The following is a 26432-nucleotide window of genomic DNA, read 5'->3' as shown; positions in this document are numbered from 1 at the left end:
CTGCTTCAGACTAAAAATGAAAACTTGTGAAGTGTGACATTGCGCATAATAATTAGTACTTTTTGTAGGTATAATGTTATACCAATACTTTTTCTACTTTTACTTAAGTAAACTTTGAATTCCGGACTTTTACTTGGAACAGAGTATCTTTCGACATTGCGGTACTGATACTTTTACTTAAGTAAGAAAAAAAGCGAGTACTTTTCCCACCACTGCCCTCTGGGGATTCCATTAACTCTTTGGACTCTGCGTGTGGCAGTAGTGTGTGCATGCGTGCGTGCGTGCGTGCGTGTGTGCGTGCGTGCGTGTGCATGCTGTCCAGCGTCCCTGTGGTGTGTTTCATATTCAGGTCATGTTACGACCCCCAACCCCCCCCCCCCCTCTCTCCATTACATGCCTGCTAGTCGCTGTTCACTGTTATAATGAGGTCAGGTAATGTTTGGCAGATGTTTGCGACGGTGAGACGTGTTGTTGTTGTTTAGACGTCTTGCGTGTCCAAATGCAATGCAATCGCTTGCAACAACCGTCATATCCACTCCCTAGAAGGTCTTTTTTGGGTGGGGAAAATAAGAGATTAAAGGACAAAGAACAATGGGTCATATTTTAGATCAGGGGTCTTCAACGTTTTCAGGCCAGGGACCCTTTGTAGCTGAGAGAGAGATGAAGCAGGGACCCCCACTACATACAGTATAGTATCAAATTGTGTTGCAGATTAAAAATGTTCATAGATTTCTTAGACAGCTTAGACTTGTTTGCCAGCACTGTCATCATGTTGGAGCAGGAGTAATGTGTATTTTCAGACATTTAACCACTTGAACTGTCAAATACTTAGTCTGCTCTTCTTTTCCCTCTACAAACCTCTTTGCCAAAGATAGCCGATCTACAAGCTTACAACGCCTCGCGCAAGCTTACAACGCCTCGCTGCGCGAGTCGTTGTAAGCTAAGTTCCACTTGGCTCGATTTGGCAGCCCCCCTGTAGTAACTCTGAGGACCCCCTAGGCGTCCCGGACCCCCTGTTGAAGACCCCTGTTTTAGATTGTAATTAGAGAAAAGAAAAGATGAGTGTTTGAAATGTTTTCATTCACTTTCTATCGTTTCTAGCGATTTTGATTTCAGTAAGTGTGCATGTGGCTAAATATGTATTTTTAGACACAATAAGCTGGCGGTTTCTCTATTACTATTTGCAGTAAAACTACTAGCCCCCCTAAGTCACATCTGCCCATGAAAGATTGTGTTGCATCTTGAGAATGGGCGATGATGAGCTGGGTTGTTGCTGGATTAACCAGGATTTGGTAAATCTCCTAAAAAATGTTGATCCTTTCACAAGAAAAGCTGTCTGTGCAAAAATAGTTTATTTCTTTGCAGAATTACACTTAATACCGTTTCCACTTGAAGCTGCTCTCTGGTGCAGTGGTTCTCAAAGTGGGGGTCCAGGGACCCCCCAGTGTAGCCTGGCATTAGCCAGACTGAGTCTTCTGACTTCAAATGAACAGTGAAACTACTAACTGGCCCAGACCTATTTTGCTATGTGGACAGTCACTGATTGGCCCGGTCATCTTCTGATTTCTCATACTCGCTCCCTATGGGCCGAAGTCCAGACTGATACCATGGAGGAATGTGTGAGTGAATCCACGTTGTCAGTCTGGGTAATGCCAGGCTACCCCCAGGGGTCCTTGAGGGGGTTCCCAGATGGTCCCCAGCTAATATGGCATCAAAATAAGTTTAACCACTTCAACCATAATATGCGTCAGCTATTTGAAAATAGCCTATCACCAGTATAAGCTCTGCAATTTTCAAATAATCTTGGAAAAAACTGTCTTTAAAGGTGCTGTGATCCCCCCTCCCCCACAACATATTCATTGGGTATTATTACTTGGAGGATTTCTTTTTTTCCAAAAAAAGTGTACAGAAAGTGTCAAAATTATGCTTTTATGTGGCCACAGACACCCACTTGCTCATTATGTATGGCTGATTCATAGGTGGATGGTGACCCAACTGAAGCCACACCCACAGATGTTGTCGAATGGTAAAAAGGGGAAGGGATGATATCATGATGTCATTATATCAGTGTATTTCAATTGGGCTTTTTGACTCAGAGGCTTTCAGCTCACAGGGTATAAGCATACCTGGGGGTCTATAGAGTAATGTTAACTCCATAGACACATACCAAACAGAAAGTACAAAACTATGGCACCACCTCTTTAACAATTTTAACAACACAAATCTTCCCTGGCCTAATATCGTCTGTCGGGTGGAAACCTCATATCTCCAAAATGTATCAGATCTAAGCACAAATATATCGAGCTTGTGGATCTGCTACTTTTTATGCTTCTGTGTGACAAACTTCAGATTTCAAGGTCTTCCCTTAAAGGTATATTCAGTGTTTGTATTTCATTCAAATAAAAATATAATTGGTACATTTTCCATTAATTCTCCTCACTAGAATGTGTGCTGACCATATAAGGACTTCCACCATGGCCTGTGTTACAAGCATAGCTAGATTCGGTTTTCAGAGGTGGCCAGCCAGTCCTCGACCAATCAGGGTAGAGTATGGCCGTAGTTATGTTATGATGGTCAAAATAAAAGTTTTGAGAACCACAGTCTCTCTGAATTAAGAACGTCTGCTAAATGCCTAGATTGTAAACTACTGAACTCATAAAATGCCACAGTCTCATAGTAAATCAGTATCATACATATCCTGAAGCTGGAGACGTAGGCCTACCGATATTCAGTGATTGGGTGGAATGATCAAAACGAGAACATTATAATGGTGTAAAAAATCTATAAAAAACTAAACATTTCCTAGTAAGGGACAAGATGATCCCCAGCCACTTTCATTATCACTGAATACACCTTTAACTCTGAACAGGTTCATTTGGTTCCATTTGTACACTGTCAGAATTACATATTTGTATGGGTCAATTTAGACCCCCTTAAAGGAACCTACAGAGTCCCTGGAATCCACTTTGAGAACCACTGAAGTAGAGCATTCATTGATTTAAAATGTTAGAATATGGAGATAGGAGGTTTCTGCCCGACACCAACGATACACATTAATTTGGGCCTCCTTGAAATGAACAGCTTTGAGAACCACTGCTGCTCTGGTGGATTGATGTATATTTACATAAAGGCAGAGTGCATTTAAAACATTTATTTTAAACACAAGCTTTTACCAAAAGCAATAAAGTGTTATATACACATCATATAAAGTTAGTATACGGTTTTAAAGTGCACTTTATGGAACATTTTAGAGGCTCATAAACCTCAAATTGACAAATCTTTCTACAATAACAATACCCATTATAGGCTGCGTGCATGTGTGGCGTGCGTGCGTGCGTGAGTGTGATAATGCATACTCATTTGACAAAGTGTTGAACTCTGCCTCTGTATGCTATTAATGTATGGCAGAAGTGTCACAATGATAATACATATCTATTTATTAAAACACTTAACTCAGCACACACACACACACGCACGCACACCCACACACACGAACACACACACACACACACACACACACACACACACACACACACACACACACACACACACACACACCGGGGAAAAGGAGTTGGAGAGGCCCTCATTGCGCGTGGGCATCGGCCGTGCACCAGATTTTTGCGCCTTCCGGACGCGCCGCGAGGCCCCAAATACTAAACGATGAACGGTGATTTTAGGTCTCATAGTTTTTCCGGTATAAAGAGAGTCTAATGATGTTGTATGTAGAACATCCAGAAGTAGTCAAGGGAGCTAGGGAGTAGTGGGCCAGTATTCAGATGATATACAAGCCAGTGGGTCCAATGTGATGGCTCTGACTTATATTTTCTTTCTGGGCCGGCCATTTTCTTTTTAATGGGGACCAGCCTTTCGGGAGTTGTCCCAATGGCGAGCACGTCCCTGCACACACACACACAAGGGAGACAGGGGTTAAGTGACTTAGTGAGGTGTCATTTCATCTCTGCATGGGGGATGCTCTGGCTTGGCTCTCAGTACACATGGTGATGTGTGTGTAATCACCTTGAGGCCTTTTAATTCAAATCGCGTTGCCCTCATCCATGACGCCTGCGTCTGATTGGTTCCTTACAGGAGAACCTGGCCCGTTTGCAGAGGGCCTTCGCCAGGAAGTGGGAGTTCATCTTCATGCAGGCTGAAGCTCAAGTCAAGTGAGTGGGTTCATATTATATATATACAGCAGTGGTTCTCAACCTGTGGGTCGGGACCCCAAGGGGGGTTTGGGTTTGTTAAAAATATGATTATATGATGATTATTTTGGGGGTCGCTGCCTGAAAAGGTTGAGAACCACTGATATACAGTACAGTACAGTACAGTACACTGCACCGGTTCCCAAGCACTGGGTCGGGACCCATCTGTGGGTCGTGGACACATTTCTATGGGTCCCTTAATCTTTGTTTCCTACATTTTGTTTGTAATCATTATTATTTCAAAACATTTTCAAAAAGTAAAAAAATTATAAAAAAAGTAACTTCTACAAGCTTGTAGATCTGCTGTTTTCAATAGTTTGGGTCTCGGGCTAAAAAGTTTAGGAACCACTGTTTCCCAAACACAGGGTCGGGACTCGGATCCTATTTTTATGGGTCCCGAGTAAATACCCTTTATATTTTGATTTCCTACATTTAGATTTTTATTTTTTATTTCAAAAGATATTCTATTTGTTGTGAGCAGTGGCATAAAGTAACCAACTCAAATACTGTACTTACTGTAAGTACACTTTTGAAGCATTCAGAGGCAGATTTTGTACTTTTAGTCAACTACAATTATTCGAACTTAGTTACTAATTACATATTATTTAGTTTAGTTACTAGTTACTTTGTCGATTTTGATTATTAGGCTATTACAAAACATACATTAACCACATCAGCCCTATATACTTAGGCTATTTGAAGATTGATCTACAAGCTCACATCGAGTTGCTTTGGGACACATTGTGAGCTTGTAGATCTGCTATTTTCAAAAGATTTTAACACATTTTATACATACGATACCTTCTGAAAGGGGTCATTCTGCATAATGAGTATTTTACTTTTGGTACTTTAGGTATATTTTGACACCATTACTTTTTTAATGTAAAAAATGTACATAAAGTGTTATGAAAAATTATGTTTTTATGTGGCCACACTCACCTGTTCATTAAGTATATCTGTTTTTTAGGCGGGTGGTGACCCAGCTGAAGTTAGCCACACTCACAGTGTTGCTGTATGGTAAAAAGGGGATGTGATGATGTCATTAAAGCGGGCCTTTTGACTCAGAGGCTTTCAGCTTTCAGGAAGAAACCAAAAATACACAGGGAAGACATATTTGCATATTATAACCACACCTGGGGGTCTATTAGAGTAATGTTAACTCCATAGACACATACGAAACAAAAAAGTACAAAACTATGGCACTCCCGCCTCTTTAAGTAAGAAAATGTAACTTTTTCCACCACTGGTTGTGAGATTCTTGATAAGTAGTGGGGGCGTCCAGTGCCCTATTTTCTCATTAGTCCCAGAATTAGAAATGGCTCCAGTGAACTGGCGTAGCATCTTAACATGCCGATGTCTCGTACTGCCCCAGGTCACTGCTGGTTGAGGGAGCAAGAGATTGAAATGAGGCTCACACTCAAATTAGTCTTGTGCATATGTATAATTTATATTCATTTTGCCCAGTGCACACATTCATGCATACATACATATAGACTAACCTTCCTTAATATGCATGAAATGAAATACCAAATTCATGAGGGAGACGGGATGTTTTTTAAATGCGTGTCTTTTTTAAATGTGTGTCTTTGGAGCATTGATGTATATAATGCATTCCCTCAGTACTAGCCTGCTTGGACTGCAGTCAAATAAAGCAGACGTTCCTTGATGTATGTAAACTTCTCTGAGGCGTGCAAGGCGAGCATCTCCTGGTCCAACCGTATTGCGTTGTCTCTACCTGGTGGTGAGCATGTGTAAGCACAGCTCAATTCCAGATTTCATTTGTAGAGCACATATTTTATTTTTGAAAGTGCTGTACAGCAGTGGTTCTCAACCTTTTCAGGCCGTGACCCCCTAAATAATCATATTTGAACTGGGGACCCCCCACCCTGAGGTCTACATGCTCACAACGCCTTGTGAGCATGTAGATCTGCTATTTTCACAATTTCTGCCTCTGATATTTGACAATTTGGCCAATGTTTAATTTGTCATTTTAGAGGTATTAATAAGTCCTTAAATTGTCACTTTAGAAATGTGCAGATACCCTCTATACACTTAAACGTTATGGTGGTTTGTTTACTGGTGAGTGAGAAAACAATATTGCACATTAAGTTAATCATCTGGGGACCCCGCAAAATAATTTGGCGGCCCCCCTGGGGGTCCCGACCCACAGGTTGAGAACCACTGCTGTACAGCATACAAATAGAAAATATTAAATACATGGGGCAAGAATGTAAGTGTCTCAGGGTAAGTATAAAGCTATCGAAACAAGGTTTAAAACATGGGAGTTTAAACAGCATAAAAGTATCCCACCATTTATCCACGGTCGGAGGAATGAAGACTTTTAAATGTCCAAGGAGGACAGGTGTGTTTTAGGTCTGCATTTAAAGATGGCCAAAAAACAGTACAGACCTAACAGGTAAACCTGAGTGACACAGGTTTGGAGCAGCGAGCCAAAAGGCACGGTTGCATTTTAGCTTCAGCTAGGTTTGTGAGATCATTAGAATGATATTACTTTTCAGGAGGGATGTCCGATATTATCGGCCGGCCGATATTATCGACCGATATTAGCATAAAAATTAATATCAGAAAATATCGGTATCGGTATTTTTTTGGGGATCATCATCAACATATTTAGTCTTACTGTAGTTTTAGTGATCATAGCTTAGTTTTAATTGTGTTTTAAACACTGCTCACTGTTCCTAAGTGGAGGGAGAGCATTGCTTCCTGCTGCATCATGACAGTTGAACTAGGTCAAGCAAAAGCCCGATGGTAAATGTCACTTATCGTCACTGTCGGGCAGAAACCTTGTATCTCCAAGTTTCAAGTTTGTACGTTTTTTCACCAAGTAAAGGCATACAAGGCTGTCGCACAAAAGTAGTGAAAACAGCCGATCTACAAACACACAACACCTTGCGGTGCGAGGCGTTGTGTGCTTGTAGATCTGCTATTTTCACTAGTTTAGTTCATTTTTAAAACGATAAATACAAAACAAAAGGTCTTGGACATACAAGGTTTTCACCCGACAACGACGTTATGTAACGACTCCACCAGCGGCAGAGATGATGACAGGCAGTGCTTTGGGTGAAGCAAGGAGACAGGTTACGACCCCCGTTCTTCTTGAGATGTTTGTTTGCTCTCTGGTCTGGTCTGTCATTGGGAGTGGCAGCTGTGTGTATGCGTGCGTGCGTGTGCATATGCGTGCGTGCGTGTGCATACACTCGTGCGTGCGTTAGCCCACACAAGTGTGCCAGTGCATGCCTTCAGAATTCTGACCTGTCATCTCTCCACAGAATCGACCGGAAGAAAGATAAGGCAGAGAGGAAGATCTTGGACAGCCAGGAGAGGGCTTTCTGGGACGTCCACCGACCTGTGGTGAGCTGGGATTCAAGCCAGGGGGGCAGAGAGATATTGTACATTTGAACAGAGCAACTACCTTTCATTACAGAAAAAATAAGTTACAAGAGCGTTACCATGGGTCATCACATCAGGACAGGGGATGGCAACTGCCATAACCTAGTGTTCACATTTAACCTTAATGCGGTTATTTTATGCATATTGCCCCCAACTCTGAGTTGTTTTAGCAAGATGCCCATTCATCTACATGTGACGTGTTATACTCTAGATAAGCCTTTTGTTTAATGCAACCATTCAATTATTAACCACTTTCAACATGGCCTCTCTATTTTGGGTCATGTCATTATAGGTGAACATTTATTTTTTTATTTTTTTATCTAATTTTTATCCCATGATTTTGCAACCCATTTTCACCCAGTGCCAATTGCCTACGTAATCCTGGGCTCTGCTCTCCCTCTGCCGCGCCTGGGGAGACAACGGACTGACCTCATGCTTCATTCAATGCATGAGTAGTCCAAGTTGTTTCTTTTTACCTGACAGGGGGGATTTTCCCCCGGGATGGGTGAACATTTTCAAAGATTTTCAGACATTGAGAGCTTGTAGATGCACCATTTTTGCCATTTTAGAAACATATTTTTTGCCAGCCCTATATCTTTCTGAAATTACGCCTCTGAGCGCTACTCGTATATCCCTCAGACCACCGGTGCTCTCATGAAAGTGAATAATGTTTAAGAGAGAGGACGGATATGCCAGAAAGGCAGAAAAAAATCCACGTCCAGGCACTCAAGGTGGATCTATAGCAGGTAAAGGGCCTTTATTAAATATGGGCTGCTGCTTCTTGCGCCAAGCCGACACACGTTGGTGTTTTTTTGCGTGTGTTTGTAGCCCATATTTAATAAAGGCCTTTCATGCTTTTTTTTCTTGCATATTCGTCTTTTACCTACAGACAAACTTGAGTGCCTGGACTTGGATTTTCTATGCCTTTTTTTCTGGCGTATTCTTCCTCTCACCTGTACCTTCGAATTCCATTTGACTAATTGCTGCTATTTGTCGCGCGAATGCAAAACATTGAAATACTGCTCTCAAATGTGTATACAGTACCAAGCTAAGTTCTACTATATGGATGTGAACTATATGAACTATTTCTGACAGAAAATGTACAGTATTTTTATATATATAGTTTCGTAAGATGGGTTTCCTTCAAAGTTGCAATGTAATACAGCTCTGTTTTGTTCCACGTTTGCTTTGGCAATGTAAACATATTTTTTCTCGTATCGATAAAGCTCCATTGAATTGAAGAGAGAGAGAGAGAGAGAGAGAGAGAGAGAGAGAGAGAGAGAGAGAGAGAGAGAGAGAGAGAGAGAGAGAGAGAGAGAGAGAGAGAGAGAGAGAGAGAGAGAGAGAGAGAGAGAGAGAGGCAGAGAATGCAATTAGAGAGGTAAAGGACAAACAGAAGAGAAATAGGTGGCACAGATGAATAATTTGGTAGCTGGTGGAACTAAAAGCATGCATAGAGCTCTGAGGCTGTTTCAGGCATGGAGGCCTATTAGGTTGACAGTGCAGTGGCACAATCAGGTCTGGTGCCAGTCAACTCGCGTAGCAGCAGCCTCTGTGCCCGACTGTGAAATTGTTGTTGAATGGGGAAAAAAAAAACAGCTACTGGTTGTGAATGCTGTTTTTTTTGGTGGTGGCACAGGTGTAAAGTACGTATGTGTACTCAAAGTACTGTACTTAACACATATGGTGCCAACCCCGAGTTTCCCGAGTTTGTATTGGTACTACCACTGTGCCAACCCCGAGTTTCCCGAGTTTGGGCCGTTTTTGAAAAAAAAAAAAAAAAAAAAATCATTTTTTTTTTTTCAAATTTCTTTTTGGGACCTCCAGAAATGTATTAGGCATGATTGCGATCGCGAAATTGCATGTTTAACCCCCATACCAACTCATTCTTTCAAACATGGCAGCCATGTTTGTTTACATCTGAAGAAAACATAATGGCTGATAAATCATGAATGCCTGAACGGATTTCCAAGCGGATTTTTTTGTTTGAAAGCTGTGAACAGCATCTACACACGTGGTGCATCATCTAGGCATGGGCGTGCACTTTTTACACAATTGCACAATTACATGGAAGTCTATGGTAACCATGGCAACGCGAGACATTGAAGAGAAAAATCATTGCAACATAAGTGTTAAGGAGTTTTCTTTTTTTCTACAATTCTCAATACTTTTGGATTGGCTATTTTCAAACGTTTTTGCGTGGTGCCCCTGGATTCTTGTACTTAAAAAGAAATACTTTTTCCACCAGTGAACGGTGGTAAAGCACTGTTATCTGACCTAGAATATCTCTCTCTCTCTCTCTCTCTCTCTCTCTCTCTCTTTCTCCCCCCCCCCCCCCCCCCCCCCCCCCCCCCCCCCCCCCCCCACAGCCAGGCTGTGTCAATACCACAGAGATGGACATCCGCAAGTGCCGGAGAGAGAGGAATCCTCATAGAGTAAAAAAGGTAACAATTAGATTGTTATTCATTTGGATACATTTTCTAAGAGAGCTCACATTGGTTTGGAATTTAAAGGGGGAATGTATTTTGCTTTTGTCACATTCTTAATGCGACAAAAACTGAAAGATCCCCATGAATTCACAACCCCATGGGATGTGTAATCGTTTAAAAATGAGTTATTTTCTGGGTGAACTACTCGTTTAAAACAGTTCAGATCAAGTTGAATCAAACATTTGCACACTTTACAGTTACAGGACATTAGTTGGTTATAGACATACCAGTGATATACACAGAGTCATAACAACATACAGCCCATTGAAGTTGAGTGTTTGGCTGTCTGGCCCTCGTGCAGTCAGTGTATGGAACGCCAGAGGACAGCCAGAGCCCCAGCCCGGTACACATCCCCTCCCAACCAACCCGCAAGGCCACCAGAGAGGACGTCCAAAAGGAGGTAAACACACAAACCCACGCTCATCCATGATAGAAACGTCCACATAGACCAGGGGTTCCCAAACTTTTTTCTCTCAGGGCACCCCATAAATATTTTTTTTTTAATCCGAGGCACCCCTACATTATAATTTTCACTCCCAGCACCTTATATTTATAGCATATCGTCGTTGTCGGGTGGAAACCTTGTATGTCCAAAACCGTTTGTTTTGTATTTATCATCATCCATACAATTTACTAAACTAGTGAAAACAGCAGATCTACAAGCTGTTTTCACTAGTTTTGTGTGACAGTCTTGTATGATGAAGCAGGGCTTTGCTCTACCAAAAGACGTAGACACATTTGAAACTTGGAGATACGAGGTTTCTGCCCGACAGTGACGATATTTTAGTGATTATGTCGCGAGGAAAACGTTGAGTTAATAGCCATTTTGGTTAGAACTGACTGAAAATAACTTTGTACTTCAAGTTTAAAGTGATACTAAATATTTTTTCAAGTGTCCAAATAAATTCCAAATATTATCAAATGATCTCGCGGCACCCCTGGACTGCCGTCGCGGCACCCCAGGGTGCCCTGTCACCCACTTTGAAAACCCCTGACATAGACATCAAAGGTGGCTTGAGCCCCTGCCCTTTTATCCGTCTTTAAAAAGTGCCCTCTGCAGACCATGAATGCATTTTTTTACTATGGTGAAGGAAATGCAAATGCCCTCTTTCCATGCCATACCTGTCCAAACTCTCCTGAACTTGAATGCCTCGTCTTATGTTGAAAGAATTGCCCTCACTGTGAAATCCATGCCGTACGCCACATCTCCAGTATATAGCCTTTTTTATGCTTAGTTTAGTGTGGTGTCAAGTATTGAATAGCCGACCTCCAAGGTCAGGAGGTCTGCTATTTTCAATATTTTCACCAAAAGGCCCTTTTAGACATTTCAGCCCCTGCCTCTCTAACATTCTCTGCACGTCCCTGAATAATATCTTAGAGTTTTGCCAATGATTTTACTAGCAATCTGGGAATCGCTGTATTAGCCAGTCACTCACTCAGTCTGTCTGTAGGGCATTCACCAAATATTAAAATATTCAAATATCAAAGTCACTATTCAACGTTGTTCACTGAAGTCGAATATTCACTTATTTGTATTTTTTTTATTGTTTTCTCTTTAAAAAATGTATAGTTTATAAAGCTTGGCTAGATAGGAAGTCACGAGAATGAGTTGTCAATGCCCCTGGTGGATGAATTTGTTATATGCTCTATACCAGGGGTTTTCAAACCTTTTTAGGCCGTGACCCCCAAAATAAACATATTTGTTCGCCTCTTGCTTACTTAATATTTGACAGTTTGGCCAGTCCTGTCGAATATTCGACTATTCGAATACTTTGAAGTCGAATAATTCGAATACTAAAAATCACTATGCCCTATCTGTCTGTCTGTCTGTCTGTCTGTCTGTCTGTCTGTCTGTCCGTCCATCAGATCTCCTTCTTGAACGTCCAGCTGGACAGACACTGCATGAAGGTGTCCAAGGTGGCAGACAGCCTGATGTGCTACACGGAGCAGTTCATGGAGTATGACCCCTTCGTGGCGGCCACGGAGCCCTCCAACCCCTGGGTCACCGATGACACCTCCTTCTGGGACCTGGAGGCCGGGTGAGACCACCACTGGGTGATGGGGGGGGGGGGGGGGGGGGTGTGGATCAGGGGGTGTGGTTGAGAGTCTGCTGAGGGCAGATGACCAATTGCAGTGCTAGGGTCAGCTAAATTGAGGAGGCCTTGGGTGCTTAACGCAGTGGTTCTCAGACATTTTCATGTCAAGGACCCCCAAACTGATCATGCATTTGGCCTTGTTGTGCCAGGGACCCCCATAACAGAAGATTTGTGTAAATGTAAAAAAGAAAAGAAAAAATGTAATTTGTGTCTGTAAATAATGATCTTAATGTCAACACATTTGGACAGGATGCTTATTTATTAGACAGTTATTCTTAGACAAATAAAATAGTAAATGTCTCATCATCAATACCTTTGAAATATATACATTTGATTTAAACACACTTATAGTTGGAAATTGAACAGGACATACGAAAGTTACAGTATGTAGCAGCCTATACGTCTGCGACTAATAAAAGCATTCACAGTATTTGACAAATGTCTCGACGCGACCGGTGCCCAGCATTGGCCTTGTTATTGTTGGGTGGGTGAAACAGGCTGAAACAGGCTTGCCCTCCCCGTTCTCCCTGCCACCCCTCTCATTCCCCCTCTCTCTCTCTCTCCCTCTCTCTCTCTCTCTCTCTCTCTCTTCCTCCCCCTGCCTTACTGTGGCATTTGCTTTCTGCTTCTTCATCAAGACAACAAACGAGGACATGAGGAGCATGCGTCATGGCTCTTGTCTCATTATCTCATTTGCTGCCCCCTCCCCTCGAGTTTCCAGAGTTATTACAGTACCCCCAGACTGCCATAGTTTCCCGAGTTTTCCCGTTTTTGAAAGCTGTGAACAGCGTGCACAGTGCACACATATGGTGCATGATCTAGGCATGGGCGTGCACGATCCGTGCACTAAAAAATGATCCGTGCACTAAAAATTACATGGAATGGCAGTGAGGTGAACTGTTGTATTGTGTTGTATTCCATGCTGTGTCCTCCCAGCAGCCGTGACCCCAGCCAGCAGAGAGTGAAGAAGTGGGGCTTCTCCATGGAGGAGGCTCTGAAGGACCCGGCAGGACGAGACCAGTTCCTCAAGTTCCTGGAGTCCGAGTTCAGCTCAGAGAACCTGCAGTGAGTCTGTGCCTTAAAGCAAAGTTTGGTTTAGTTTTAGTCAGTCTTTTGAACACAATTCTGTCTAGTTTTAGTAATAGTTTAGTCACCTGAAATGTTTTAGGCCTACTTTAAGTCTGGTTTTAGTTGACTAAATATCAAAAGATTTTACTCGACTTACTAAATCTACAGTTGCAATCTGCTTAACTGCATGCTGCGACACGTTGTGAACTTGTAGATCGGCTATTTTCGGCATGTGACACCCACACACACCTATGATGACTTGTCTTAGTTCTACTCGATCTCTTTTCCACTAGTCCCTCCCAAAACACGCCAAAGGGATTCAAATGATTGTGATGCTGTATTAAGACATTTTGCTGGGTTGGAGCCCGCTTTGAGAAGCCCTGATGTCGTGGTCATCCATCCATATCCCCCAGGTTCTGGCTGGCGGTGCAGGAGCTGAAGCGGCGGCCGCTCCAGGAGGTGGCGTCCCGGGCCCAGGAGATCTGGCAGGAGTTCCTGGCGGAGGGAGCGCCCAGCTCCATCAACCTGGACTCCCACAGCTACGAGCGCACCAGCCAGAACATCAAGGACCCGGGCCGCTACAGCTTCGAGGACGCTCAGGTGGGCACATCAGTCAGCACGTCTCCTTTAAAAGCCATTTAGGCCTAGAATTATTTAACTCACTCCCAGCGGATCGTCCTCCAAATCGTCTTTTTAACTATGGGGTTCTCTGCCGATCGTCTTTTGAATCGTCTTTTTTATAAAAAGCAATTTTTTAGACTTTTTTCATATTTTTTGCGGAAAAAACGGTCAAAACGAGTGTGAAGAAAAAGGATGAGATCATGACGTATCCGGAATTGCAGGATTTCTACATTATTAGCATGGGCTTTTTAGCCATAGCCTACAATGCAAAATAAAAAACATATCTCCGCTTCAGTAGGTCGGATTTTGATTCTGATTTTGATGGCGTGTGGCGTGTGCATCCAATCTGTGCGTCGATAGGTTACGTGCACGATCCGACGCACGTGGGCCGCGCAGGCGCCCTCGTTGTTTTCGGCGAAGCGCTTCCATCTGCTTTCATTATAAGCCTTTAGGCTTCATTAGAGGCTCCACCCTGGCATTGCAGACAATTCAGAGCTATGATAGACTAATAGATGGCTCTCTCTAGTGGTGGTCTAGTGGCGGTTCATAGTCAGTGCATTGAATCTCTGTAATGATTAAATATAGTTATAACAGGCATTATGAGCGCACAGGCATTTTTTGGGTTAGCAGGGAATGTGTTGCTTTAACTATTGAAAAATAGCAGCTATACAAGCTCACAGCTTGTAGATCTATTTTTGAAAAATAGCAGGTCTTTGAATATATCTTTTTAAAAGCAAACATTTTTAACTCAAATATTTTGCTTCTGGGTGGTCCCTGGAACAACATGTTTTGAGATGGGGGTCCAGGGCCAAATACATGTAATTCTGGGGGTCCTTCACATGAAAAAGTTTGAGCACCACTAACATAGAAACATAGGATTTTCAGAAAACCTTAGAAGGATTTAGAAGAGACACTTATAGAATCGGGTCAAAATATTCGAAGACTTGAATATTGACAAATTTCCATGATTTTTCACAAATAGCAGATCTACAAGCTCGCTGTGAGCTTGTATATCTGCTATTTTCCAATAGATAACGCATAAAATAATAATGCGTACCCGGTCTAAATGGGTTAACCTGAGCCCTGTCTTCCCCCCGCATGAATGTGTATAGCTTAACAGTGTTTCCCAAACAGTGGATCAGTGGGAAAACGAATTAATTAGAGGCTTTGTAATTAATGAATCGAAATGTATCGCATGTTTAATCGCTTATAAATATTTTGCCCTAGAAGCAATTTTTGAGCAGTGCTCCTGGAAGGAGCTAAGCTACATCTAAGCCTACATCTTGGCACAACCGACTGAAAGTTTCTAGTACACCCAGGGTATACTCATAAAAGCTCACTTCACATTAGGGGTGATTTTATTTTCAGTTAAAACACATTTTGGTATACTAGTGAATCAATGAGTGAGTTTTTTAAATCTAAATTTCCCATCAGCTGTCCCAGTGGCTGATCAGCTTCTTGCGTGCACTGGAGTTTGTTGTCTGTTGGTTTGTTTGTTTTGAAATGAGAAAGGTTCGATTTATCAATTGATCGAGATCAATCAATCAATCAATCATTGAAATTCCTTAAACAAACATAAAAAAAACTGTAGAGACTTTAAAGACATTTCTCTTATAGGCCTCCAGTTAAAAGTTTAAGAACCACTGGTGTAGGACCAGTGGTTCTCAAACTTTTTTTAATTTCGAGGAGCAAAAAAGAATCAGGCACGGTTGTCTTCACTTCACGGCAACTATTAATGCAGAAAATATGTTTCCCCGTCGCACTGACCTTCATTCAAAAAGGACTTCTCTTACTAATTTCAAGGACCGCCAGTTTGGTGTGCATTCAGGCCACAGAACCCCATAACTCTGAGAGTGTACAAATGGAACCAAATGGACATGTATTTTACTCCACGTATACACTCACAGAGTTAACAGACTTTTAACTATTCATTTGGTTCCTCAATATCTGTCATTTAGCCAGGGACTATGGAACCCCCACAAGGACCCTTGGGGATCCCTGGAACCCCAATTTGAGAACCACTGCCATTGACGTGCACGTGTTGTATGCAGGGATACCCACGCACACCTGTGTGAACATAACGTAGTAGCATCGGCCGCGAGGCGAACCCGGGCCGCTACTATTACAAGGCACGTACTGTACGTTACCAGTCTACTAAAGAGTCAGGCTCGATAGCGGACAGCAACGCAGCACCCTAGGAGCCTACAGTTGTCCCCCCCCCCACCTGGAAGCGCATTCACACTCGCCAGTCAGGAGCTAAGTTCGACTGATTGGGGGTACCTCCGCGACCAGGCTGTAACATGCTGTCGACTCCCTCTGAGGGCACTGCTCGGCTGCCGTAGGAATGCTGCCGCCTACTGTATGTAGCGTAGGCCGCGAGGCACAACCGGAAGGCCTACCGGGCCTACTGGGCTGCTACTATTACAAGGTGCCTACGTTACCAGGCTCGATAGCGGACAGCAACACAGCACCCTACAATACTAGTACAATAGTAACCCTGTAAACAGCTTTGTGCACGCACACACACACACACACACACACACACACACACACACACACACACACACACACAGAGCTCTTGGCAGCACGGAAATCCCCTACAATGTGCATGCATTCGCTCGTATGGAAAAACACGAAGGGCATTAGCAGGAGAACGGTGGAGACCTCACTGCTTCGGATAAGTCCCGTTGTTTTGGCCAGGGTCTAATGGGGCGGGTAATGTGCGTGAAACGGGGCCCATGCAAGCAGTTCACAATCGGTGTTGGTGTTGTGCCCTACTGGCAAGGAATTACAGCTGACGGATGCAGCGTTCACTCTGCCACCCTCTCCCGGGAAATCCTCCTTTTCATGTTTGCACGCTTGGTCTAACACCAAACACTCCCTCCTCCCTCCACTGACCACTATTGCATATTACATAACATCAACCTTCTCTCTCTCTCTCCATTACTACCCCCCTCCTCCCTCTTTCTGTCTCTCTCACGTTCTCTCTCTTTTTTCCTCCCTTCTTACATTTTGTAACCCCCAGGCTGACACACATGCACGCTAGGGATGGGATGGTATGCGATATTATCGTTTATCGCGATAAAAAAACACTCGCGATAATCGTATCGTGGAGATTGAATTTATCGTGATATCTTCCTCCGTCATACACCGGGAACAATGCACCTTTTATTTGCCGAGCTGCATATCCGGTACCACTTAAACCCTCTATAATTGGTCAAAGATACTTATAATATACGTACATACTTTATACAATCTTTTTTCACTCTATCAAATGTCTTTGCCAAAAAATAGCCGATCTACAAGCTCACGCCGCATTGTGAGCTTGTAGATCTGCTAGTTTTTCGCGCATGTTCCGCCCCAGGATAATGGATTCCGATTATCGCAATAATATCGTAAATGGCGATTTCTTTGGTCATCGTGATATGCAATGTTCATATCGTCATATCCCTACTCTCTATTTTCCTCCCTTCCTACATTTCGTAACCCCCAGGCTGACACGCATGCACGCACGCACGCTCACCAGTTCTCTTTCCTGTTTTCAGGAGCACATCTACAAGCTAATGAAAAGTGACAGCTATGCACGCTTCCTGCGGTCCAACATCTACCAAGACCTCCTGTTGGCCAGGAAGAAGGTAAGACACACTCACTGTTGTTTTCACACATTGTCGTCGTGCTCCCTCCATTTCCTCACCTCATGATGTGACGACTTCATTCTTCTATCCCGATTTCCCTGTAAATCGCACTGTACAAAAATGTTAATTCGGTTCATGTTTCTGTCAGAAGTTAGAGCGGTGTTTCTCAAAGTGGATTCCAGGGACTCTGTGGGTTCCTTTTAAAGAGGCCGTGCCATAGTTTTGTCATTTTTTCTGGTTTTCATGTGTCTAGGTCTAGGAGGTTTGACAGTACTTCATTAGACCCCCTGGCGTGGTTGTTATGAGAAATGATGTATTCCCTTTGTATTTGGGGTTTCTTCCTGGAGGCTGAAACCTTGAGGGTCAAAAGAGTGCCAATCGAAAAACACAGATAAAATGACATCATATAATCATCCCCTCCCCTTTTACCATTCACCCTACACTGTGGGTGTGGCTAACTTCAGCTGGGTCACCACCCACCATGACAACCAGGCATACTTAACCAGTAAGACTCCCTAATCGGGAGATAAGCGACCGTTGGTCGCTTATCTCCACAAATATCACAACCTCCACCTCTCACGTCATACGGGTAGCCATAGTTACACCTGGAATGTTGAATCTCCATATATGGAGATAACCTACGCATCACACAAAGTCTGACCTCACCAGCCCATACTTGGGCATGGACGACTTATATCTCCATATACGGAGATGGCCATATATGGAGATACGATGACATCACAGAGTCCACAGCTGATGATGTGGCGTGATGTCATACAATACACAAACAAGCCCTATATAAAGGGGCAATTCTCACCAGGGAAGAGAGCATTGCCTGGAATGTTTAATCTCCATATATGGAGATAACCTACGCATCACACAAAGTCTGACCTCACCAGCCCATACTTGGGCATGGACGACTTATATCTCCATATACGGAGATGGCCATATATGGAGATACGATGACATCACAGAGTCCACAGCTGATGATGTGGCGTGATGTCATACAATAAACAAACAAGCCCTATATACTGATGCGATACGATGACATCACAGAGTCCACAGCTGATGATGTGGCGTGATGTCATACAATAAACAAACAAGCCCTATATACTGATGCGGAGATATGAGCAGGGCAAAGGTGTGACGTGTGACGTGTGACCGACCGACCGACGGACGGACGGCCGGTGGAGGTTTTCATAGTAAACTGCTCCCTGACGGTCGCAATGAACTGGTGGGTGATGTGGCCACATAAAAACCTAATTTTAACTCTTTCTGTACACTTTTTTGAAAAAAGTCTTCCTTCTAGTATAATCATAATACCTGATAATCATGTTTTGGGGCGGGGGGGAAATCATGGCACTTGATCTTTAAGTCTGTAACTCTGACAGTGTAGCCTACAAATGAAAGCAAATGCCATTTGGTTCCATTTGTACACTGTCATGTAGTTAATTGGAGACCTTGAAATGTAAAAGTTTGAGAAACACTTGTTTGTCATCAACCCAAAAACTGTCGCTAAAGTTCTCTTGACTTAACATACTTTCTCCAATCTGCGTAAACAGTAGAAATCTATCAGATGGTAGTTTCTATGTAATGGAGTGTCTTGTAGCCAATCACAGCTACCTCTGTGTATCATTAGCTTTCCTTCCTCACTCCCTGCTTAGGCACGCCGCCCCCTGCTGGCCTGTCACCGGTACTCTCACTCTCTCACTGTATTAAAATATGTCCTATGCTGTGACCAGAGGCGTCAATTGGGTATGGCAAGCTATGGCAGCTGCCATACCTTGGCTACAGGGGGAAATAATAAAATGTACTTTCTACTACTTTTTGTGGTCACATGTTCAGATACTGGATTCTGATTGGCTTAAAACAGTGGTAAATCAATCAACAACCTTGAGTTGGCTCATGGACCCCGCCCACTGTTGTGTTGCAGTTGTAACATTTCCAATAACCTTGCAAGTTACAACTGTGTTTTCTTTCATTTATATGGTAGAATGGTAGAAAAGCAATTTACCATTCGAGGGTCGTGGGTTGTTGGCTGATTTACCACTGTTTCAGGGTTGTTTGGCACTCAGCTTCGCCTCGTGCCACAACCCTGAAACCGTGGTAAATCAGCCAACAACCCACTCCCTCTCATGGTAAATGACTTACTTTCATTGTGCATGTTGCTAAGGTATAGCAACATGGCCGGAGTCTTGAACGGGCGCCTTCGCGCGCGTGCAAGACACCAGTCATGTTGCCATACCGTAAGCTTTTTCTGAACTGACGCCACTGGCTGTGACCTCCACTTTGTCCCTTGGATCCTTATTGCTTATACACCACTCCCACTGCCTCCTCCTCCTCCTGCTCCTCCTCTTCGCTATACTATCTACTGTTATATCACCCACCCGAATCCTCCCACCCACCCACCCACCCCCACCCCCTCCGTGGACACCCTGACCTGACCCAAATCCCTCACCCTGCTTCCCCCCCAATAGCAGCAGCCAGCAGACACTGAGCAGGGCCGTCGCACCTCCCTGGAGAAGTTCACACGCAGCGTGGTAAGTCATCATGGAGGCTGGGGCTGCCCACACCACCACTACCACCACCACCACCACCACAGACCACACTGGCTGACTCACTACCAGTGGCTTTTGTTTTTTCTGCAGTGTGTGAACTGTGATGACCACATTCCACTCTAGTGACAGTCCATTAATTGCTATTATTGTGCTGCTGGTGTTAAGATGTATTATAGCAACGGTTATGTGGTTGTTTTGTGAGGAAACTTCTGGTGAGACTTTATATGAAGGTTGGGTCTATAGTGCGTTATAACCACACTTATTGAAGCAATAAGCCACGCGAGGCGAGTGGTTACCTGGTATTTTACACCGGCTGAGAGGCGTGGGGAGACACGAGGCGCAGCCGAATGTCTCCAACCCTCTCAGCCGGTGTAAAATACAGGTAACCACAAGCCTCGCGTGGCTTATTACTTTTCTAAAACGGTTACAATATGGCGTCAGGAAAAATCATAGACATGTACCAATTAAAACTGTTCTATTTCACTAATAATACACAATAAGGTCTGCTCTGCAAGAAAGTAGTCCCCAGCTACAAGAAAGTAGTTCCCGGCCAGGCTGCAGAAACAACACAGGTGCAGATAATTGGTGCACTGTGGAACACTGTGGAAAGAAACAACGCACCTGGGTTTGATATAAACTGATTCAAGGTGTGGGTTATAGTCTCATATACCACAGCAACCAGCCAATCAGAATCAAGGAATGGAACTAGCCGTTTTAGAAAATGCATTATGATGCACTCATTATGTGTAATAACACTCGCTTAATGTGTATAATTATGCATAGTGCCCAAGTCCAATACTTGGAGTGTTAAACGTGTGATCAAAACAAAACTGAAGTCCAAACGTGTCAATAGTTGATGTTAAATGATATTTATTGTTACTAAGGTCCTACACTTTAGCATACTAAAAGAATCGAAATAAAACATGCAAGGCACAAATACAGAACACGGTATAGATGAAACACAGTTGAAAACTGTTTGCCCCGGCTGCTGCTTGATTGAGACCCATTAAATACCTTGGCAACTTGGCCTTGACCATGGGAGAGTGTTTTCTGCTGGTGATTCAGTCAGAGTGTATCAAAGGGTGTGTTCGTAAATGCGCACCGGGTGTGGTTAGGGTTAGGGGTTATGGTTAGGTTTAGGCATAGTTTTACTGAGGTTAGGTAGGGTTAGGCATAGTTTTACTGAGGTTAGGGTTAGGGTTAGGGTTAGGATTAGGGTTAGGGTTAGGTTTAGGCACTCACTACACTGAGCACACACCCGGTGCGCATTTCCGAATGCACCCTTTGATACGCTCGGACTGAAACACCAGCAGAAAACACCATCCCCCTTGACCATGCCCTACTATGACATCATCAATTAACATGATCAAGTCAGAATGGCTCTTACAACTTATAGCAACGGCAATTTATAACTAAGTTAAGTTAGTTATAATGTGCTGTTCCACTGAGCTTATAATGCATTAAGACCAGCACTTATAATACGTTATAAGCATTTATAACAAGTGTTTCAATGCCTTATAAGCGCATTGCAATGCATTATAAATGCGATTATAATACATTATAGAACCCACCTCTAAGTAAAAGTGTTACCAAACGTCTCGCAAACCAATGCAGTCGAGACAATGTGTGTCACACTGACTCTCCTCACGCTTTACATGTTGGTTTAGGCCGAAGCTCGTGTCAGTGACGTTGTCGTTTGTTTTGTTTTTGTTTTCCCCCCGTCTTGGGTCTTTCCGGTTCCTCCAGGGCAAGTCGTTGACGGGGAAGCGGCTGACGGGCCTGATGCAGTCGTCCTGACACAGCCTGGGCTGGAGCTGCGCGGCCGCCGGACCCCCGCATAGGGGTGGTCCTCACCACGACGACGAGGGAACGGGGGAACCGGGGACGGAGGCTGCCGTGGCTGGAGGAGCGTTGTTGGTTGAGCTTGGCTGCAGGGTAGAGCTGCTGTTCCGGGTGATGATGACACTCGCAGACACTGCCGAGGGGACCTCCGCCGCCACCGCTGCTGCTGCTACACTGGGAGGGTAGCACTGGTGACTATCGGTGGGATCCGGAATCCTGGAGAAACCGCGAGGAACCGGAGCCAACATGGGAAGGAACACGGAATCGGTTCCATCACATTGTGGGGGGGGGGGGGGACCGTTTCCGGAACCCGGTTTCTGTCTCACTCGCACTGTCAGAGAGCTGGTCGTGTCTGTGGACGTCACGTCTGCTATACAGTTACAATACCGCTCGTTCGCAACGGACCACCATAACTCTGAGAGGGTACAAATGGAACCAAATGGACCCGTGAGGGTCCATTTGGTTCCATTCGTACATACTCAGAGTTACAGACCTGTACGGGGCCATTTGGAACTCCCTTAAAAAAGAATGGTTTAAGGGAATCTGACCATTTAGAGGGAATCACTAAGGAACCAGAAATGGTTAAGGATCCCAACTGGTGACACTGGGTACTGCTGGGCTTAGTTATCCCATAATACAAGCACTGAGTGTAAAGGACAAGGGAAATCTCAGCCAATAACGCACCACACGGCATGCAGCATATAAATTAAGCACATCCAGATTATTGGTCAAAAGCATTTCACAAAATATAGGATGTCCGTCTACTTGAGTTGATAACTCATGTTTAATACCATGGAATATTATACACGTAACAATTGAAAAGATATTTTGTCTTTGTGCACCACCACCACCACTACATCTAGAGTTCATTCCGTACGGTTCGCGTACGTTTGCAGACAGACGTGGGAGAAGCGTTGATTGATTTGGATGGACTATTCGTTTAGGCAACAACAAATCCTATGCTAACTATTGACCGATAAAAGTTGGGAACAGTCCTACTTCAGACACAGACACACCTGGTTATACATAAGGACAAAGAAGCACGTTGGAATATATTCACATTAACTTTACATACAGTACGTCTCTTTATTCACAAGGCAGCCAGCAATAAAGAGAACAGGAAAACACTTGGGATAGATATATAGATAAATATATATATATATATATATATATCCAGTATCTTTTTATAGATTTGAAATTTATACCATGTCTGTTTCTTATAAAGCACATAATATGTCATTTTACTGATGAACATAATCTTTTGGTAGTGATCAGGACTATATCTCTGTTTGGCCATATACATTTGTAACTGCTGCAGTCTACAGAAATGATTTTTGAGGGTATAATTTTCCATGCTTCATTACATTCCAAAATCCGGCATAAGGGCTTAATGTAGCATTGAACAAAGCATCGTTGCAGTCATCAAAATGTCTTTGTTTATTGAATTAATGGCTAGGTCTAATACTCTAGTTCTTTGTAGCAAGATGTATGGCACAGTGTATGCTGAGAGACACAATACATATTACAATACCAACTTCATATTCCACTTAGATGGCTTTAATTGGAGGTTTGGCCGTTTACCATTCCGATTACATAACAGGTAGACCATTGACCATCTTCTAATGTCAGCAGAATATTTTCGAAAACATAAGTTGTGTTTATTTCAGGCCATAAACCCTCACATTTGTCATTACCAATGAAGAAATATCTATTTGAATTGTAGGGAAGCTTAAAAAAAAGAAAGAAGAAAAAAAAAAAAAACAGTTATGCAGTCCTGTTTGTTCGAAGCGAAATTATCACAAATTTAAAATTTCTTTCAGTCATAGTTTGTGTGTGATTATGCAAATTCTCGATGAATGTCACTTTTAATTGTGTCAAGCAGGAAGGGTGTCCACATGCTTGTTGGGACTCCCAAGTGTAATCTACTCATTCTTGTCAGTGCCACAGCTCCATCTAGTGGTAGGTAAGCCACAAGACCAGCCCAGGTCTTGAAACTGCAGTGGTGGCCTATTCCTTTTTATGATGTCAGCTCATGTAATGTAAGAGAGAATGCAAGGCCAACTAATGTGGGGTGTTCATCTCTGTTTGATTGCTGTTGTGTTGCATGAATGACCTTCTTTTTTTCTTTGTCAAATGATGCCACATATCTGTTCTTCAAGGACGTGTCTCCATGTTCAGAACTATTTTGTCAACCCTTGGTTTATAACTGCATGTTACTGGAGAATTAGTCGATGTTTAGGGGAAGCTTGCAAAATGGTGTGGAAAGCCAGCGGCAAGCTGCAGTTTCTCTCTCCAAAGACAATAGAAAGGCCCTTTATCCATCATGCTTGGACATCATCATCATGACCCACCAAATACTGGAAACATTCTTTGACCCATCATGGCTACGCAATAGGTTCATATCAGTGGCGGAAATGTTGTGGTGCCGCATATATAGGCCTAAATCCCATTTTGTTTTTTTCTTCATAGAGATTTCTGAAAATATTGTTATAAATTATTTTAAGCCTGCAGGCCAAGCCATCCAGGCTCCTGGAGCACAAAACATTTGATTCTGTGTCCAAAATTATTTGAAAAACACAAAAGAAGGACTTCAAGGGCATGTATTATAGTATATGATATGAAATAATTCAATATTACAGTATTCTTTTGGACACAAAATCAAATACCAGGAGCCCGGATTCAGGCTTGGTTCCAGGCTTCAAATAATTTATTTAAATATTTCAGAAATCTCGACAGGAAAGACGAACGGGGTTTCGATTTATGGCGGCCACAAAATGGCTGCCACTGTTATGCCCTCCATACGTCTAGTGCAGTGGTTTTCAACCAGTGGTCTGGGGACTACCAGTGGTCCTTGAGGGCCGGTTCCAGGTGGTCCCCAGCTAAATGAAGGAGAGTTGGTAACCAAATGGACGCTTATAGATCTTTAACTCATGAGATTGAGAATGTGAAATGAAACTCTTGAGACCTGCTCTCAAGAGTTGAAGTATTGTTAAGCATTTGCATTACTTGATCAACGTTGGCCTGTTATTTCTCCTATGGTACCACATCAATACAGCATGGAATTGTGGACGAAATCGTATCCAACCATAACAAAATATTCTACGTTTCGGGTCTGAGAAGGATATGTCTCATCAAATGGTGGTCAGTGGCTCAAATACCGGATAAATAATGGACCTTGATATGAAAAGGGTTGAAAACCACTGATCTAGTGCAACACACACCTCTCTCTCCTGATATGGCCTCCTCCTCCTACTGACAGAAAGTGTGCTTGGACTGAGGAGAATTCAGTCTCACTAGCTCCACCGTGGGGCCTTGTTGTCAACTGCCAGCGGCTGCTATGGTGACAATTACACTACACCACTGAACCAGTGAACTTAGCTATATATTCCAGGCAATTATTTTCTATTAGAGTCATTGCAATGCACTGTACAGTTGATATTTATTATTATTGATAGATCATAAACATCCGGATTATAACGTCGGCAGAACTGCTTAATTCATCGAGTCTGTATTGAATACTATGCTGAATATTATTCTCCCGGGGCACTATGTACAGAGTGCATTTTGTGTATGTGTGTCTACATACAGTATGTGTGTGTGTGTGTGTATATATATATATAGGCTATATATATATATACACACACACACACACACACACACACACACACACACACACACACACACACAGCTCTATAGATTTTCATATTCTCCCGGGGCACTATGTACAGAGTGCATTTTGTGTATGTGTGTCTACATACAGTATGTGTGTGTGTGTATATATATATATAGGCTATATATATATATATACACGCGCGCGCGCGCACACACACACACAGCTCTATAGATTTTCATTATCTAAAAGCACACTTTATGATATGGGCACATTACTATGCATGTAAAATATCCAGGGCATTTTGTGCTTCTAGTTTCTCAATCAGCAAGATAACTACTGGCACTCTAAAGCCTGATTTTAACTTTGTAGTACAACGGTGTCACTTGCCGAGAAGATCAGGTTTTGTCGGCAAGCGACATCGCCATACGATGGAGTGCAAATCAAGCTTAACAGACCCAAGCACCTACTATCTTATTATGGGTACCAAATAATAAAACTGCTGGACCTGTTGTCGCCTGTCTTTTATTGAGTTGAACTCTGCTGACATGTATTGATGTGTTCACATGTGCGTTTGAAGTGTTCTTTTGTTCTAGCCTAGGACTATATGATACTGTCCATCAGGCCTGTAGGGGCAAGGCCGCTTGGCCTTTGGTGTTGTCCATTTTTTGAGGGCACAAATGCCAGGGCAGGAAGGCCATCAAATAAAACAAGATTTTAGGTCATTGAAAGAATTTGTTGAATTTAAGGATTAGGGATGATAATCTAATCTGCAGTGAAATGCGTAGATAAATGATGGTATTGAAGCCTCTATCAGAGTCGGTACCGCGGTGGTAAGCTATCCACCGCGGTGTAGTCTTTTTGAGCGTTAACGTTGTAGTTTTATGACTCAAAAAGACT

The 26432-nt window shown here is 43.1% G+C and overlaps 1 protein-coding gene across 4 annotated transcripts in view; it reads left to right on the top strand.

The window, feature by feature from the left end:
* LOC308306365 (regulator of G-protein signaling 6-like) overlaps positions 1-25516 on the top strand; it is a 31358-nt gene extending 5842 nt beyond the window's left edge. The window contains exons 4-13 of one of the 4 annotated variants that reach the window (XM_080751319.1): positions 4087-4163; positions 7493-7574; positions 9983-10057; positions 10404-10502; positions 11969-12141; positions 13138-13263; positions 13680-13866; positions 17433-17522; positions 20000-20062; positions 21827-25516. In XM_080751319.1, coding sequence (XP_080607445.1) covers positions 4087-4163; positions 7493-7574; positions 9983-10057; positions 10404-10502; positions 11969-12141; positions 13138-13263; positions 13680-13866; positions 17433-17522; positions 20000-20062; positions 21827-21877 — 1023 coding nt within the window. In that variant the 3' untranslated portion in view covers positions 21878-25516. Of the gene's footprint in view, positions 1-4086; positions 4164-7492; positions 7575-9982; positions 10058-10403; positions 10503-11968; positions 12142-13134; positions 13264-13679; positions 13867-17432; positions 17523-19999; positions 20063-21826 lie in introns of all 4 variants that reach the window. The other 3 variants (XM_080751318.1, XM_080751321.1, XM_080751320.1) reach the window with 3 other exon arrangements.
* The last annotated feature ends 916 nt before the right edge of the window (positions 25517-26432 follow it).

The sequence above is a fragment of the Nannobrachium achirus genome, assembly GCF_963921795.1.
Source record: "Nannobrachium achirus genome assembly, chromosome: 20".
NCBI classification, from domain to species: Eukaryota; Metazoa; Chordata; class Actinopteri; order Myctophiformes; family Myctophidae; genus Nannobrachium; species Nannobrachium achirus.
Note: the sequence above shows the minus strand (reverse complement) of the source record. Positions and strands in the feature narration are given on the sequence as shown.